We start from the raw sequence: 16,634 nt of genomic DNA, 5'->3' as shown, positions 1-16,634 counted from the left end.
TAAATTATTTTATAAACTACTTTTTGTCAACAACTTTTCTGCACTCTTGTTAAGCACTTTGAACTGCAATTTAATTTGTCTGAAAGGTGCTATATAAATAAAGTTTGATTGATTGATTGATTGATTGATTTACTTACTTACTTATTTACTTATTCCTTGACTTTATTCTTTGACTTTTTTGATGCAGCCAGCAGAGGGCGGCAGTGTTCACGGGTCGGTTGCTCCGGGTGTTGATTAGTGATGTCTGGATCCGTGCAGACCACGCTGCTGCTTTAAGCATGGACGCGTTTGAGTTGTTTCGGAAACTCGGATCAGGAGCTAAATTTGACCTGAAGAGATTCGGTCAGGACGCCTCTCGGTTTAAGGTAAACTTCACGTTTGTAACAATTGATATGAAGGAAGACATCGACTGACACAAGCAGCAGAAACCACGTTTTAAGATGTTTGAAGCTACCACGCATTTAGCATGAAGTGTGCGGCATGTTTGTTTCCCCGAGTTTTCCTATTCTAGGGATGTTCAGCGCACTTACATGAGATAATTAGCCACACAGGCTTATCATACTATCACAGTGACAGTACTGTGTTTCATTTCACAGGTTGTTAGATCAGGAGGAGACGCGTCAACAGATCCTCTCTCTGCGATCGACTTCTTCGGCACAAGAGAAACCAGCAGAGCTCAGAGCGGCTCCAGAGGACTGGATGAGGAGGAGTGTGATGGAGAGGAGTGTGAGGTTGAAGAAGATGAGCCTGCTGCAGGAGGCAAAAGGAAGCTAAAGGATGAAGAGGGTGACGTCAGGACGAGGACAAAAAAGAAAAAGAAAAAAGGCAACCAGGTGGAGGAGAAAGGTAAAGGATGTAGCCGCTTGCTGTAGTTTTCAAATAAAAAAAATGTTCAACAGCCTGTTATTGATTGATTTTTGTCTCTCTAAAGCTGGTGATGCACCACTAAAAAACACAGAAGGAAATGACATCACTTGGACCTCCTCACTGGACAGGAAGGCCAAAAACCTGCCGAGCGACGGGAAGGAAAAATCCTCACTGAAGAGGTTAAAGCACCTTCATCAGGAAAAGGTCCCTACTGAAAATAGTTGTGTAAATGATATTTATGTTCTAAGGGCCCTTCTTTGCCTATGCACTGACTTTGTCCCCCTCTCATTTGATTTTAGGTGAATCGTATTCGCTCTCAGCACCGCATAAATGTGCATGGCTGCGACGTGCCTGACCCGGTGTGCACGTTTGAGGAGCTGCGGTCAGAGTACCGTCTCAATTCGCGGGTCATCCAGAACCTCAGAGAGGCCGGGCTCGACTCGCCGACTCCCGTGCAGATGCAGGCGGTACCGCTCATGATGCATGTGAGTGCAGATGCGCCGACAATCAAGAGGTTTATAATCAGTGTGCATGTGTTATGTGCAGCCGGTGTTTAGAGTTTTTTTCCCCCCCCTAATGATTTGTTGTTGTTTTTTTTTTCCACTCAGGGTCGGGAGCTTCTGGCCTGCGCTCCCACAGGATCAGGAAAGACTTTAGCCTTCTGCCTCCCTCTGCTCGCCCACTTGCAGCAGCCGGCAAACCTGGGCTTCAGAGCTGTGATCATCTCCCCGACCAGGGAACTGGCCAACCAGGTGCCAAACACACACTTTTTTAAAACATTTTTTTACAATTATGTCCTTTTTAAAAAAAAAAAAAAAAAAAAAAGTTAGATACTTGCAGAAGTTTAGGGCTTGCCTAAGTATTATTTGTTGTTGGATGTTTGAAATGTTACTTCATTGACATTTTGAGTCTGATCATATATATGTGTTTGTTTTGTGTTTAGACTTACAGAGAGCTGCTCCGCCTGTCAGAGGGCGTTGGATTCAGAGTTCACATCATAGACAAAGCCTCTCTGGCGGCTAAGAAGTACGGACCGCAGTCGAACAAAAAATATGGTAAGAAATAGAAGATGTTTTTTTTTTTTTTACTGAATTGTGAATTGCAACATAAGATTTAGAATTAACCTCGCTGATTACATTTGTTTTTCTGCGCAGATATACTGGTCAGCACTCCAAACAGGCTCGTCTTCCTTCTCCAACAGGATCCTCCAGCTCTGGACCTCAGCAGGTAGGAGGGAACTGCTTCAAGTGAAGTGAGATTAAACACTGATAAACCTGTGGCAAGCTTTAGTTAAAGCAATAAAGAAAGTGAATTTAAACAATATGAATATATAAATGAACAATATCTAATGACAAGAATAGAAAAGGAGCATTAAAGAATACTGGCAATGAATCTCAAAAAGTAAGTGTGTAATAATATATAAATCACTGTGTCGCATTAGTATATTGAGAGATTATTAATGAAGATAAAATCAGCTGTCGAGTAAAAGCACACTGTACTGACTGAACTTTGTTGTTGCTCAGTGTGGAGTGGCTGGTTGTCGATGAGTCTGATAAGCTGTTTGAGGGCGGTAAAACGGGCTTCAGGGAGCAGCTCGCCTCGGTTTTTCTGGCCTGTTCTGGTCCAAAGGTGCGCAGGGCTTTCTTCAGCGCCACCTGCACCTCCGATGTGGAGCAGTGGTGCCGTTTGAACCTGGACAACCTGGTGTCTGTGAACATTGGACACAGGTAAGATGTAACGACAAGTAACACGGCAGACCTCTGTACTGCGGGGATTTATGTTTCTCATATTCAAATGTGTTTTTCTCGATTAGAAATACGGCGGTCGAGTCGGTTGAGCAAGAGCTGCTGTTTGTTGGGACGGAGAGCGGCAAACTTGTGGCCATGAGGGACATCATCAAAAAGGTAAGGACACTCAGAGTTTGTAAATGAAATGCTGTGACAGTTATAAAGCAGTCCACGGTAAACAAAAAAAATAGCTCCATGTGAAGTTTTAGTGCAGAAACAAATAGATACAAGCTCTCTTTGTCTTGTCTGCTGTTTTCAGGGTTTCCTGCCTCCCATGCTGGTGTTTGTTCAGTCTATAGATCGAGCGCGAGAGCTCTTCCATGAACTGGTGTACGAAGGCATCAATGTGGATGTAATCCATGCAGACCGCACACAGCAGCAGGTACACACAACGTCACACACACACTGCGTTGTCTCTGTGTCACTGAAGTGCACATGCAATCGTTCTTTTCTTCTGCCGCCTTTTCTGGTGTTAGAGGGACAACGTGGTGAACAGTTTCCGCTCTGGTAAGATTTGGGTGCTGATCTGTACGGCTCTGCTCGCCAGAGGAATCGACTTCAAAGGGGTGAACCTCGTGCTGAACTATGACTTCCCCACCAGCGCCGTGGAGTACATCCACCGAATTGGTAAGTATTTTATAAACCGCCCATTTACTGACTGTTCAAAGTTCAACAACTGTAAATATATTTTATGTTTTTTTTTTGTTTTTTTATATATCATTGTGAATCAAATGTTTTGATTCTTAACAGTTAGAAAAGGTGTGAAGTCTTAATAAGACGCCAAATAGTAACAGATACTCTCCTGTCCCTGTGTGTGTACTTCAGGTAGGACTGGGAGAGCTGGACACCTGGGGAAGGCCATCACCTTCTTCACGGAAAATGACAAGCCACTGCTGCGCAGGTACGCTTTTGTGTCTTTCGTGCTACGAGAGGCAACTTCTGGTGTTGAAAAATGAAGCCGATGTGGAAGTGCAAAAAAAAAAAAAAAAAAAGTGCAGTTTGTCCAAGTCCACTTCAAGCTGGCTCCAAAAGGCCAGGCAGCTTGAGTAGCGCCCATGCCAACATGCTGACTTTAACAGCAGAAATAAACATGTTTACAGCCTGGTACAAAAAAAAGATTTGGTCATTTCTTTATTCAAAGATAATGCATTTTTTTATAACTCATCCATTTTTTTAATTAAATTCGGCCTAATGTGTAAATTTGCATTATAAGGTGTGTGGTTGAGTTGACTGACATGTGGACACATTGTAGCTGTTTGCTTTGCCTGTTTCTAGATTTTAAGAAAATACATTAGAGATACTGTTTCTGTGTGTTTTGACGTGCTTTGAAACACCAAACCCCACCAGTGTTGATTCACAGGATAACGCAGGAAGGGTAGTTTGGGCACTTATTGTTAAAAACAGAGTTTAGACAGAATTCCCTGCAATATTTTAAACCCTATATCTAGATCAGCTTATACTATGTGTCTGAAGGGCAGTGAGGATGCTACAGTAAAAAAAACGTCAGGTTGAACGTCTTGGTTAACAGTTCTCCTTTCATGTATTTCAAGCAAGACATAAGACTATTCACTTTTTCCCACAACACATTTCACAATGAACACTTCTTCTGAATACAACTCTTTCTTACAGCATCGCTAATGTCATCAAACAAGCCGGCTGTCCTGTCCCTGACTACATGATTGGCTTTAAGAAGATACACAGGTAAAGGAGAAGACCATGATAATGAATTAGACAGACTCTTTTTGTTCTTTAATATCTTCCTACATCGATCCGTTATAACCGTTCTCTTATGTTTGTGTTTAGCAAAGTGAAGCGGAGACTTGAAAAGAAGCCACCCAAGAGAAGCACCATATGCACAACTCCTCGCTTCCTAATGAAGAAAAAGGGCAATGCAGCAAATAGAGGACAGAAAGGAGAGAAGCAGGCAGGAGGGAAGAGTGGATCTCAAGCAGCGGTGCAGCAGCCAAAACAGGAGAAGAAGACCAAAGGACAGAAGCTAAAGAAAAGAAAGAAAACACAGAGAGAAGCAGGAACAGGAAAACACAAGACGGAAACTCAGACAAAAGAATCTAAATTATCCGGAACAAAGTTAAAAAAGTAAGAAGGATGTGTATTAAATAATACTTCTCCAGATAGACCAGCTTGTGCCGTAACAGGAAACCTTAAACCTGGTAATATGATTAAAAGAAACGGGTGTAAAATATACATTTTCTACAGAATATATTTTTAGAGTTTAGTCAGGTTTCTGTGGGTTTTACTTGTAGAATATATTATCAGGTGGTTAACAGTTGAATATTCTTCTATCTTTGCCCTCTCTTTTACTCCCTTTATCAGTGTTGTGATAAATGATTCAAGTTATGCCCTTTCTTTGTTAATTCTCTAAAGCAGGCGTTCCCAAACTTTTCAGGTCGTGACCCTCAAAATAAGGGTGACAGAAACTGGGGACCCCCCCCCCCCCACTGTTCTTTAAGGTGGTTAGTTAGGTATATAACATAGCGACAGCCACGCACACACATTAATAAACCTCTCCAAAAACTAGTAACACAAAATAACACAACAGCCTAAAAGAATTCAAAATTGAATTTCACTTAATGATACTGTCTTATATGACATTGGAGTACTTTTTGTATATTTACAAAAATGGTAAAAAGATATATTTATGCACTTCTAATTTTTTTATGGAAGGCATCTCACGACCCCCCCCCCCCCCCCCCCTCTTGGTGGCTGGCAACCCACCTTGGGGTCCCGACCCCCACTTTGGGAACCACTGCTCTAAAGTATAAAACTACCACCTTTTAAAAACCCATCTGTGAAGGTGAACAACAACCAACAACAAAAAACCTCAGGCCTGAAGAAGATCCTGTCGATCGAAACGTTGCCCTGTTTAAATAAAATTGTCCTTTTGGAGCTGAACAGTGTGCGGACCTTTCTCTTTTTTTCTGCTGTTAACATGTATTACTACCATATATATAAAGACTGAAGAGTGAAAATGTGACTGTTGTGTCCTGTTTATAGACTAATTAATGGATTTCAAAGAGAAGGAATACACTTGGAGATGAAGCACAAAAATAAATGAACTGATTCAGATCTTCAAATCTCTCCTGCAGGAAAAGGAACAAGACATGAATCACAAGATGAAAATGTGGGAGTGTGGGAGAAGAAGAGAGCTTTGAAGATTGAAGAGATGATTCTCTTATTTCCACATGTATGTCTTGCAGTCTGGTTTGAAGCTAATTTGTGTTATCTGAGCAGAAAATAAACAGTTTTATATACATTTGTGCTTTTTTCAGTTTCTGTTACATTGGCTATCCTGCAAGTTCTTTGGCAGAACTTACGATGACTTTAATAAGTTAGTGATACATAATTATGTTGAACTTGCAAGCTGCAAGATCAAACAAGATAAGGTTGTGGATTTGAATTATTATTTAGGGAAATTGTTAGTTTGTGAGACAAGTTATATAAAAAATGTTGTACCCAACAGTTACAATAAAACCAATAGTATATATTATTATATCATATTTTACCCCCACTACACCTGATTGGAGTGTAGTCTAATACTCAGTTCAATAAAAATTGGCAGTGATTGCCTACTTTAGAGATTGTTAAAGGCTGTAAACTAAATCTTTCTATCTACTGATCATTTTTTAAAAGCAAACCGGTGAATTTAAATTCTAGTTTGTTGGTTCAGGCTACAGAGGGCATAGTGAAGTTGACAACATATTGACAGAAGCAGAACTCAGTTAAAACCAATTAATGTTGATTTCAGCCACTTTTCCCGTCCAAACTGTAAGACATGCTAAAGAGGGGAAAATAGCAACATGAAGATGAATGTTTCAAATTTGACAAATCATTTGTAACTTTCACATCTATCTTGTTCTAACAAGACTGGCATACTTAATGTATACTTAAAATGTTAAAAGCCTATTGTAAATGTCCCCATTGTGGGATAAATAAAGGATTATCTTATTTTATCTTATTCCAAAATTATGAATCCTCCAAAGAAAAGATCGGCCCATCAACAAAAGTAGGCTATTGACTTTTTTAAATGTGGTTGATATACGAACAAAAATTTTATAATGGAAACTTTTTTAATATATATTTGATTTGTAATTGAGACAAACACATTTGAATGTATCCACAGCCTGTAATCCAAACTGAGCGTGGGTCACTCAACTGCCCCAACCATCGCGATATATTCGCTTGGAGATCTCGCCCATGCATTATACTTCAGGAAACCCCATTTAGCCTTCCTTTCTCAACATGGCACCGAAGGTGAAGAAGGAAGGTTTGTCAACCTGATCAATTTTATTGTATTATTCGTATTTTGTAATGTCGTATCGGCTCCAAGCTTCTATATGTGATTCCGAAATGTAAACACGAACTGGTAATTGTTTGAATAAGCTCAGGATTAATTGTATTAATGTGCAGTAAACGCAGAAAGTCTCCGGCATGTCACCAGAACGTGATGCTAAGCTAAAAGTAGCATGTTGGCGTTGACGACACATAGCGCTGTCTGTCTAAAAGCTCTTAATCTTCCATTCTGACAATGTTTTAACTGTATGTATTATCTAACTAACTGAATTAGGTCACAGTAACATGTTATACGTTGGTGGAATAGCTGTTCATGTGGAAATCGTCAACATTTAAGTACCTGAATCTCAGCGGCGATTCATTAGCTAGCTACACGTGAAGAATCAGAAAGCACTGTCAGGAACAGTTAATAACTAAAATATAAAAGCTTTAGTAGCTGTTTGGCGTCCCTGTGCCGCTTCTGTTTCTCAGATATGACTTCAGTTGTGTCCTGTAGTGTTTATTTAAGCTCTTTAGTGTTGGTCTAAATAGGCCTTTTTCTAAAACCAACATTTGAAATGTTACCTCTTGACATGTGTTAGTAACATGCCAAACCCTAAAGTTAATGTGAAACTGTGAATTGGCTTTGTGGCAACATGTAAGGTAACGCAAAAGACCCTCAAACAAATGAGCTTCAGTGTAAACTACAATGTTTAGCCCTTGTGAGATTTACAGATAACTGCAGCTTCATACAGATTACTCAATTGTCAAAGATATAATGGCATTTGCTGATAATACATGCAGCAATTATACAATTACTGGACAAGTTTCAGTGGCCAGAACTGTAATTTGCATCTTAAATACAAGATAAACAGAGGTACTACTGTGTACTGTTAAGATTCCCCTAAGTTTGGTGGAGGAGCATTAACAATTGGTCTTTTCCCTTTTTTTTTTTTTTAAAGTTGTTCCGGCCAAGACTGAGGCCAAGTCAAAGGCCCTGAAGGCCAAGAAGGCTGTGCTGAAGGGCGTACACAGCCAGAGGAAGAAGAAAGTCAGGACTTCTCCCACCTTCCGTCGCCCCAAAACCCTCCGTCTCCGCAGACAGCCCAAGTATCCTCGCAAGAGCGCTCCTCGCAGGAACAAGTGAGTTGATGGCTGCGTGCAGCTCGAACATGCAGGGACTAAACACTGGTGCACATGATGGTTTAAGCGATCAAAGTATGAAAAAAATCATGATTCCACCTTTTTTTTTACTACTGATGCACCCAGACGATGCGTTATCATGTTAGTGGGAAATGAATTATGTTTACTTATGTTTATTATTTTTTTTTAATCTCTGCAGGTTGGATCATTATGCGATCATCAAGTTCCCCTTGACAACAGAGTCTGCAATGAAGAAGATTGAGGACAACAACACGCTCGTATTCATCGTGGATGTCAAGGCAAACAAGCACCAGATCAAGCACGCTGTCAAGAAGCTGTATGATATCGACGTCGCCAAAGTCAACACACTCATCAGGTAGAAATCCTAACCAAGCCTTAGCTCAGCCTCGGCTTCATGTTGTGTTTTTGTATTGCTCCTTATATTTGTAACTCGGAGTAGAAATATTAATCATACAGGCTCTCTGTAATCACATTATTAGTTTTAAATTCAAACTCGAACAATCTCCAAATGTTACGACATTTTGAACAGAAAAATTGGAGAGTTTGCTTTAATTGTGGTCTTCATATGTCTAAACAGTTTGTCTCCCATGTTACACATAAACCTAAATATGATTGTTTTTACTGGTCTCCTTTGGCTAATTTTTTAATCTTGGTGTTTTATTCTGCTCAGGCCTGACGGTGAGAAGAAGGCGTACGTTCGTCTTGCACCAGATTACGATGCGTTGGATGTTGCAAACAAGGTGAGAACAAGTGTTTTTATTTTGGAGCGAGAACAAGTAGTTGTATTGTCTTTCAGAATTCTGTGCACGTGATGTAAACTTAATCATGTCTGAATATTTGTGATGCATTCAAAGGAACCACTGATGCCAGAAAATACAGTTACAGGTGTATTCACTCTGTTCAATGAACATTTTGTAATTCATGCTCTTATTCTCTGCAGATTGGCATCATCTAAACTGTGGATGAAGACACTTGTGGAAAAATAAATATTTGTAAAAACTTGAATGATTTATTGTGCTTTTGTGTGACTTGTCTTGCACATGAAAACAAAATTAGAGGGTATTCATGCTTCTACAACTGCAGCCTTTATTAGGTTTGAATTGGGGGTCTGATACTTGTGTAAGTGCAAATATCTTATTCATAAACAAAACTGCAAGTATGGTACAACTTAAATTGATGTTTAAGGCTGGATATAACCTTCAAATACTAAAAACAATACATTTACATCCTATCTTTTTTTAATGAGCCTGTTTCATGTTCTGTCAAACACAAACCAGAATATGCATGTTACAATAAACCGGGGTGTAGCAGCTTAGAAAGTTGAGTCAAAGGCTCAAAGCTGTCACTGAAACCTGACAAAACAGATTTTAATCTTCATGAAACTTTATTTACTGTAGTGCTGCCTTTATAGACTTAACATGAATCACCATTACATTTAACAGAATCATTGAAATATTTGTTACATGTTTTAGAATTACTGTGTAAAGCATAACATGAATTTTCATATTTGTTACAACCAGAGAAGTTACTGATTTATATAGCATATCAAATAATGTAACCCTAATAGCAAAAGCATTATTATAAAAGCAGTTTACCAACCCTTAATCTACATCACCATTTAAGAGGTGTCCAAAGCATACATATTCGTTACTCAGAAGTATAGATACTAGGGTTTAAAAAGACTTCTTTAGAAGTTGAAGTATCAACTCAAGCTTTTTACTCAAGTAAAAGTACTGGTTTCAAAACTACTTAGAGTATAAAAGCAAAAGTAATGTAAGGGGGAAAAAAATGCCATTAAGGACAACAACTTAGGCCGCTTCACAGGGGCCTATAGTGCACTACCCCACCTCCCCAAAAAAACATTTTTCTAAAGGCCATAATGACTATAATGTTATATTAAAATGTTAATGGTGAAAACTTTGGGATGCACCTGTTTCAGCCGCATTTATGCCCATTGAAAATTAACACATTTTAGTACAATGCAAATACATTAAAAAACCATATATTTACTACTGAGCATTAACATGTGAAAAATAATTACTCCAGTAAAGTATAGATACCCAAAATTTCTACTTAAGGTAATGAAGTATTTGTACTGCGTTACTTGACACCTCTGGATTTAAGGTTAGGAGTGAGCTTTATTTATTTAAGACAACCATGTAGAAACTTTGCAACATCTCAACTGGCAGAAAGGAAACAAATGACCTTCCTGCTCTCTCTAGTAGATTTTTCTTTTTTAATCATATTGCTTACATTCATTGTGACACACAAAAGGAGTCTGAAGATGATTTCTCTTCATGAGAGGAAGGTGCGGACCGTCCCTTTAACCAGGCCTCTGCAGATCGGGCACTTTCTAAGTGATGGTGCGCACTCTTTGCAAACCACCAGATGTCCACACGGAATGAAGACGATGTTTACTTCTTTGTCCATGCACACCTTGCAGGTACGCTCCTCCTGCAGGCGCCGCAGCTGCTCCTCCATTGGGAGATCTGCATAAACAAAGACAACAATTTATCCATCTTAAAATCAAACAACCAATCATGGCGGTAGTATAGTAAGCTGTGTGTGGCTCAGCTGTGTCTAAATACCTGAAAGATCTTGGCTTGGTGACGCAGCTTCATTTGATTGGGCTGAAAATGCATTAAAAACACAAGTTTTAATAATCTTTCAGTTTTCAATCCAGGCTGCCTTAACATGGAACAATTAGTAGCAGAGCAGACATAAAGATCTTTTTTTGTATGTTTAACCATAGTATATCTGTGGTGTTAGATTGAAAGATGTACCCATGAGGTCTCTGAGCAGGTGGACATCGTTTTTCTGGATCCAGTTGCGGAAGACCTCAGCGGCAGCGTTTCCCTTGGTGAGGACGAGCTCTATCAGCCTGGCGTTCTGCTGCTGGGCCGACGTCTGAGCCTTAAGGCCGCTGTACTCCTCTGGAGCTGCAGGTTAGAAGACGAAAACTGATTCACCACCCAGAGTCTCCTCAGTTTTAAATATGTAAGGTCCACACATTTATAACAAAAAAAAAACTCTGCTACCCCTTTTTTTTTTTTTACTTTAGTTTATATTTAGAGCTGTTTGCCTCTATTTGACAGGACAACCTGAGATAGAAAGGAAATGTGAGGACAGAGTGAAGGATGACATGCATCAAATAGTGACCAGGAGTTGATCTCACGACCATCTCTCTGAGGTCTGCAGCCTCTGCACATGAAGCACCAGCTTCATCATCTGAGGTAAGCCAGCGCCCCTCTGCTATACTTTCTGACGGAATATTGCAAACATGTCTCGTCAAAGCTATCGTGAAAACACCATAAACTCATGTTTACCAACACCTTCACCTTTGAAAAATAATCCAGACTGCATTTAAGACCGACATAAACTTTGTCAGTCTGTAGCGCCTCCTTCTGGGCAATATTATATAAACAACCACTGATCAATGAAAAATATTATTTAACAAGCATTCTTCAAGAGAAATTAAATAATAGATCAAATCTTCCTCCGAAACGCAAAAAGCAAATAAACGAAAGAAGACCTACATAAAACATTCTGCTCTCGTAAATGCTCCAACACCGGCTCTACACTCTTCAGACGCTGGATCAATGCCGCCTGGTGTCTCTTCAAGAACGTGAAGCCATCTGAAACAAAGAAAGTGATTGATTTTTCATTATGCTCAAACACATTAGCTCTTACTTAGATCATGTGTTTCAAAATTAAAGATATTTATTGTAACTCCAATTATAGAAATGAGGCACTCTTTGGGGATTTAAACAGGCAATATTAAATACAATAAAATATAAAACAGGTAAAATAAAATAAAATTATACTGACACTGAATACAAGAAGCAGAAATAAAACAACAGTAGGTTTCTGAAAATTAAAGAACATTAACATTTTGGGTTTTAAACATTTAAGTGTGCATTTTCACAACTACTACATCTCGGAGCTTTCCATCTTTTTTCTTAGTCCTGTACCTGATGCCATGGCCTCCGCCAACATCTCTCGCTCCTCTTCTCTCTTCTGGTCCTCGGCACTCAGCAGGTCACAGACCAGCTCCTGTACTGTTCTGTAGTTCTCTCCACTTGTCAGGATTTTGCTCTGGACTGTCTGCTTGACCAGACTTCGGTCAAAGCCCATCTCTAAAGCCGACTTAATCACCGGAGTGTTCATCATGACGGCGTCCTCTGACCGCTCCTCTCCTGGTCCCAGGTGAACCACTGCGGGGAGGAGAACGGAGACAAATGGTTGTCGGATCTAACTGCACATATAAATGGTCAGGCCATTTATTCATTTATTGGATTCTGAGTCACACGGGCCTAAACTGATTTCACATTGTTTGAAACTCACCAGGTGGATCCACAAACTCTCTGGAGCTGCTGTCCCCATTTGATAGAAGCTTTAGTGGAAAAATAAGAAGTATTAAATTACTTATTCAACACCAAACGTTTGAACAAAAACATAAACAGTTTTATATCTTTATCTGACCTGCTCAAACAGCCGAGGGAAGCGAGCCTGGATCTGGTGAACAAACTCTTGTCCCTTTTCTTGGAGTAAATACTCACACCTTCAATTAACCACAGGTTTAAAAAAAAAAGAAAAAAAAAAAGAAGGGTTAACATTTTATTAACCATCCTTTAAACGCGTACATAGACAAACACATTATTCAATAAAATGTATATTAAAATATATAAATTTACCGAGGAAACCATTTAGCATGTTCTACCCATGGATCGTCTCCAGACTCCCAGCACCGCAGGCCTCCATCGCAGCAGAAACACTTGACGTCATCGTTCCGACCTTGAAGAAAAACAGAGGTTTCAGTGTGAGAAGAGGTTTGGGGATTTCAGGGGAAGAAAAACAACAGATAATTTTCTGATGAAGATAACTGTTGGAAACATATGACTATATTATTATCTCTCATTTCCCCTTTTTTTCAGAGCAGAAAATAAATCACGTTTTCAAGCTAAATTTATCACTGACATGTGATCATGAGACATCATCCGTATAACCGTACGTCCCTTATGAGATTTTGTTCAGAACTTTCCAACTTTAATTTAAAAAAACTTATTTAGTGTTGATAAATACCAGTCTGCAGTGGAGATCCCCAAAACAGGTGGGGGAAAAAACCTCTAGTTTCATCTAAGTAATAACTCATATCTGAACTGTTGTACAGCTCCAATCTGTACAATGAGTGAATTATTTTAAAATATGGTAAAATTACAGATATGAGGTGAACATTTTAAGGATCAATTGTGTTTTATAAAAAACAAAGTTTCATGAATTAGACCATTATCTTAACATGTATTTGCTTCGAAAAGAAAAACATCTGAATTGATGCATCAGAGTCACTGGGCCTCATTCACCAAATGTGAAATGTGTTTTCCTTAAATTCCACAAAAGCTGTTTTCAGGAAGATTCTGACGTTCACTTTTACTTATCTGGGATTTGTTCTTGGCTGAGAACAAAAACTACAAACACCCAAGAGCATACTGACAAGCATTTAGGTACTGATATGCAAAACCATTGGTTATTGTGTTGAATACATATATAAAATAAGTATAAATAAATATATAATAGGAGATGTGATTTGCAAATGACAAAAAGCAGGAAGTGAGTACAGAATAGCTGCACAAACAAATGAAAACAACAGCATTAGAAGATTCATATTTAACATGAAATATTTAAATATTAAAATGACTTTTGGTCATTCAGAGGGACATGTTGGACACAACACAGTTATGAAGCATCATTAGCTTTCATGTGGAGTTACTTTGATTAACTCCTGATGATAGTCTCTCCAGTGTTCCCCCCTCTTGTTCCTGCTGAGAATACCCGAGTGTCTTTGATGATCCACATACCTACATAGTAGAAGCCAGCTTTAGACAGCTGGTCGGGTCGGACGGGGATTCGAGACGGCCAGTTGACAAAGGTGAGCAGCCTCTCTTCGCTCTGCTGCATGGCCGGGTTGGAGACATTGCTGAGGGTCGGAGCTCCTGTGGATAGTTGAGAGCTCACTCCTCCGGACAAAGCTCCTGCGGCTCCGGCCAGCGACACGTTGTCAGCTCTGTCCCCACGCACAAATCGACAGTTTGGATAATGCCTCTGGTGTTCAGACACGGCTCTGTCACCTGGCTCCCAGTCACTCAACTGTATACAAAGACAAACAAATCAATTCTATTGTGAATTCTTGTCAAATCATGTAAAAATGTAATTTGAGTAGAATAAGTCAAATTGGGGAAATTATAAGTAAAAGGTTCAGTAATACAGCCATCCAATAAGGACTACAAAAACAATCAAATAAAGAAGAAACAATCAATCTCATTCAATATCCTGGGGGTAATTAAATCACACAAAAGTGAACACTCAGTCAGCGTTAGGCTCCCTGTGGGGATACACACCTGTCCTCCACAGCTGAAGCAGGCCACTCGGTCCCCTTGGCCCAGGTAGTAGAAGCCAGCCTTTGCGAGCTCGGCAGGAGTGATGATGGAGAGCGTCCAGGGGTGAAAGGAGTCCAGGCGGTCCTGCTCTCTGCGCATACTGGGGTTGTGGCACGTCGGCCTCTGGTGGGACATGTCCTCTACACCACGAGAGCTAAGTGGACTGGAGGGTGGTGGAGCAGATAAGCCCATGTTTAAGTAGCCAACCGGCTCTTCACCTGGGCCTGCTGTAGGGTTAGGAGCGACCGGACCTGGAGCAGAAATCTAAAGGAGAAGGAAGCAAAATGTTAAGAATTAAAGCAGATTTTAAAAAACAAAACTATTTCATGATTAATGAGTATTTCTATCAAGCTGCGATTAAAGATATAGGCCCAACTTCTCTCTGTAAGGTGAAGAAACCCACCATTGATCTTACCGGTATCGCAGGGGCAATACGGAGCGGCGAGAAGGCAGAGTGGGAGGAGGAGAGCAGGTTGGCTGTCGACGGGAGGCTCTGGATGAAGGAGCAGGAAGGAGAGAGCTGTCTGTGTTTCTCTGTAGGACAGTCTCCAGCCTGCCAGCCCTCTGCGGTCACGTTACACCTGAAACACTGAACACGGTCGCCCACGCCGGTGTAGAACCAACCTGCCCTCGCCAGACTTCGCTCTGTGACCCCCGAAGCCGGGAAACGAGCATAGGTAGAGATGCGGAAGAGCTCTGCGGTTTAAAAAAGCATCACATTGACAGATTTATTTAATATTTCAACATCAGAATGCTAGAAAATAAAAATAAATGCAAATGAATAATGAGCATCAACATGCTTAATTTAGAAAAATGGAATTGGTACCTGAGGAGTTATCATACTGCAGGTCTGGCGGGGTGCCGTTGCGACAAAGCCCCATCAAAAAAGGGTTACTTTTGAGTTGAACTAGAGTTTCCATTTTTGTATTAAAGTAGAGAGATTTAAAGAAAAAGAGATGTCCTTCAAAGGGAGAGGGGTTTGAGAAAACCCATGGTCTGATCTTCACACAGATACACTCACACTGAGATGGAGAACGGTAAAGTAGATGACAGGCAGAGAACGTGGGGGCAAAGAATGTGACACCTGGCTAAAAGCAAAACTTAAAAGAGTGGAGAAGAAATGAAACTGTCAGTACTGGTGACTGGATCCAAACACAAGGTGACTCAGGTTAAGTAATCCATTTTCCTTCAACATCCCATCACCACGTTGAGTTCCACCTCTGACAGATTCTTTCTGGATTACAGTCCCATGCATTTGAAACAAGACACCTCCTGTGCAGCAAGTAAGGACTTACTTCAAATAAGTTATGAAAAAGAATACTAAAATAATATGATAAAATCACCCAGGATCTGTACACAACTGATTATCTTGTAAACACACGTCAAATACATCTAATAACTCTAACTCAAAAATAAGGCCCAAGAAAATGTGTACAAACATTATAAATTAAAGAAATGTTTCAAACACCTACACAAGCATGGACACAGACCAAGGGACATACAATCTCAAACCCCTCCCCCCATTGTGGACATCTCTTTTCTAGGTGTTTTAGGCCTCCATATTTGAATCCTTAAAAGCCAATAAGAATGATTTTTTTTTAATCCTCCTTTAGAAAGGACAAATCTTTAGATTAAAAATAGCAGGATCTGTGGAGAAAAAGAGAAAACAAGCAAACAAACAACATTTAATTGTGGATCCACTTCATTCCAATAAAGGCTATAGAAAGTTTAAAATGATTGAAATATACAAACAGCAATGTTCTTATCTGCGTAATTTAGTAATGACTTTAGTTTAATCTGATATAGTTCAACAAAGTGCCCAAAAACATTCATCAAAATACTAGGTTAAAAATTGAAGGAAGATGCCAAATATTTCTTAGTATTGCAAATTTATGATTTTATTTTGGAACTTTGTTCATTTAAGACATTTTATATCAGGGAAATACTTGAATCCTGTTGTCATTACCATCACTGCATCCATCAGACAATAAGCAATAAATACTGAATTTAATTGACAAAACAAAGGAAGCAAATTGCCTTAATCAAGAGTCTGGAAATAAAAAGTGTTTCTTTCAGATATCCGAATATAATA

The 16,634-nt window shown here is 39.7% G+C and overlaps 3 protein-coding genes and 1 non-coding gene across 7 annotated transcripts; 3 read left to right on the top strand and 1 right to left on the bottom strand.

Annotated features, from left to right (window-relative positions):
• The first annotated feature begins 210 nt into the window (after positions 1-210).
• On the top strand, positions 211-5,928 carry ddx52 (DEAD (Asp-Glu-Ala-Asp) box polypeptide 52). The gene is made up of 15 exons (XM_061054878.1): positions 211-365; positions 597-846; positions 932-1,071; positions 1,167-1,352; positions 1,476-1,619; positions 1,811-1,922; positions 2,022-2,094; positions 2,391-2,594; positions 2,681-2,771; positions 2,914-3,036; positions 3,131-3,281; positions 3,480-3,555; positions 4,284-4,355; positions 4,458-4,751; positions 5,762-5,928. Exons 1-15 carry the CDS (start codon positions 279-281, stop codon positions 5,778-5,780), a joined length of 2,022 nt encoding a protein of 673 aa, XP_060910861.1. The 5' UTR covers positions 211-278; the 3' UTR covers positions 5,781-5,928.
• A 902-nt stretch (positions 5,929-6,830) lies between these two features.
• rpl23a (ribosomal protein L23a) lies at positions 6,831-9,113 on the top strand. The gene is made up of 5 exons (XM_061054895.1): positions 6,831-6,939; positions 7,907-8,087; positions 8,287-8,463; positions 8,779-8,848; positions 9,049-9,113. Exons 1-5 carry the CDS (start codon positions 6,915-6,917, stop codon positions 9,061-9,063), a joined length of 468 nt encoding a protein of 155 aa, XP_060910878.1. The 5' UTR covers positions 6,831-6,914; the 3' UTR covers positions 9,064-9,113.
• Positions 8,911-8,977, top strand: LOC132988912 (small nucleolar RNA SNORD42). Its single transcript, XR_009675882.1, has one exon. It is a non-coding gene; the product is annotated as a small nucleolar RNA SNORD42 (small nucleolar RNA).
• A 360-nt stretch (positions 9,114-9,473) lies between the features above and the next one.
• Positions 9,474-16,172, bottom strand: birc2 (baculoviral IAP repeat containing 2). 4 transcript variants are annotated; one of them, XM_061054887.1, is made up of 12 exons: positions 15,369-16,172; positions 14,946-15,238; positions 14,504-14,806; positions 13,964-14,252; positions 12,803-12,902; positions 12,591-12,669; positions 12,453-12,501; positions 12,080-12,322; positions 11,645-11,743; positions 10,892-11,047; positions 10,697-10,738; positions 9,474-10,597 (listed from the first exon to the last, which is right to left on the bottom strand). In XM_061054887.1, the coding sequence occupies exons 1-12, from the start codon at positions 15,460-15,462 to the stop codon at positions 10,404-10,406; spliced, it is 1,941 nt and encodes a 646-aa protein (XP_060910870.1). In that variant the 5' UTR covers positions 15,463-16,172; the 3' UTR covers positions 9,474-10,403. The 4 variants fall into 4 exon arrangements, with proteins under 4 accessions (XP_060910870.1, XP_060910869.1, XP_060910872.1 ...); XM_061054886.1 differs by having other exon boundaries at positions 12,080-12,326; positions 12,454-12,501; XM_061054889.1 differs by having other exon boundaries at positions 14,958-15,238; positions 15,369-16,171.
• Between the last annotated feature and the right edge of the window lie 462 nt (positions 16,173-16,634).

Source organism: Labrus mixtus, chromosome 14 (genome assembly GCF_963584025.1).
Source record: "Labrus mixtus chromosome 14, fLabMix1.1, whole genome shotgun sequence".
Classification (NCBI taxonomy): domain Eukaryota; kingdom Metazoa; phylum Chordata; class Actinopteri; order Labriformes; family Labridae; genus Labrus; species Labrus mixtus.
Note: the sequence above shows the minus strand (reverse complement) of the source record. Positions and strands in the feature narration are given on the sequence as shown.

Bases quoted from the DNA above. Each gene is read 5' to 3' on its own strand.
- rpl23a (XM_061054895.1), top strand. From the start codon at position 6,915: ATGGCACCGAAGGTGAAGAAGGAAG. The intron at 6,940-7,906 runs GTTTGTCAACCT...TTTTTTTTAAAG, and splicing joins ACCGAAGGTGAAGAAGGAAG to TTGTTCCGGCCAAGACTGAG. The intron at 8,464-8,778 runs GTAGAAATCCTA...TATTCTGCTCAG, and splicing joins AAAGTCAACACACTCATCAG to GCCTGACGGTGAGAAGAAGG.
- ddx52 (XM_061054878.1), top strand. From the start codon at position 279: ATGGACGCGTTTGAGTTGTTTCGGAAACTCGGATCAGGAGCTAAATTT. The intron at 3,037-3,130 runs GTACACACAACG...TTCTGGTGTTAG, and splicing joins CAGACCGCACACAGCAGCAG to AGGGACAACGTGGTGAACAG. The intron at 3,556-4,283 runs GTACGCTTTTGT...TCTTTCTTACAG, and splicing joins GACAAGCCACTGCTGCGCAG to CATCGCTAATGTCATCAAAC.
- birc2 (XM_061054886.1), bottom strand. From the start codon at position 15,462: ATGGAAACTCTAGTTCAACTCAAAAGTAACCCTTTTTTGATGGGGCTT. The intron at 12,502-12,590 runs GTCAGATAAAGA...TTTCCACTAAAG, and splicing joins TCCCTCGGCTGTTTGAGCAG to CTTCTATCAAATGGGGACAG. The intron at 11,048-11,644 runs GTAGGTCTTCTT...TCTAACCTGCAG, and splicing joins ACGAGAGCAGAATGTTTTAT to CTCCAGAGGAGTACAGCGGC.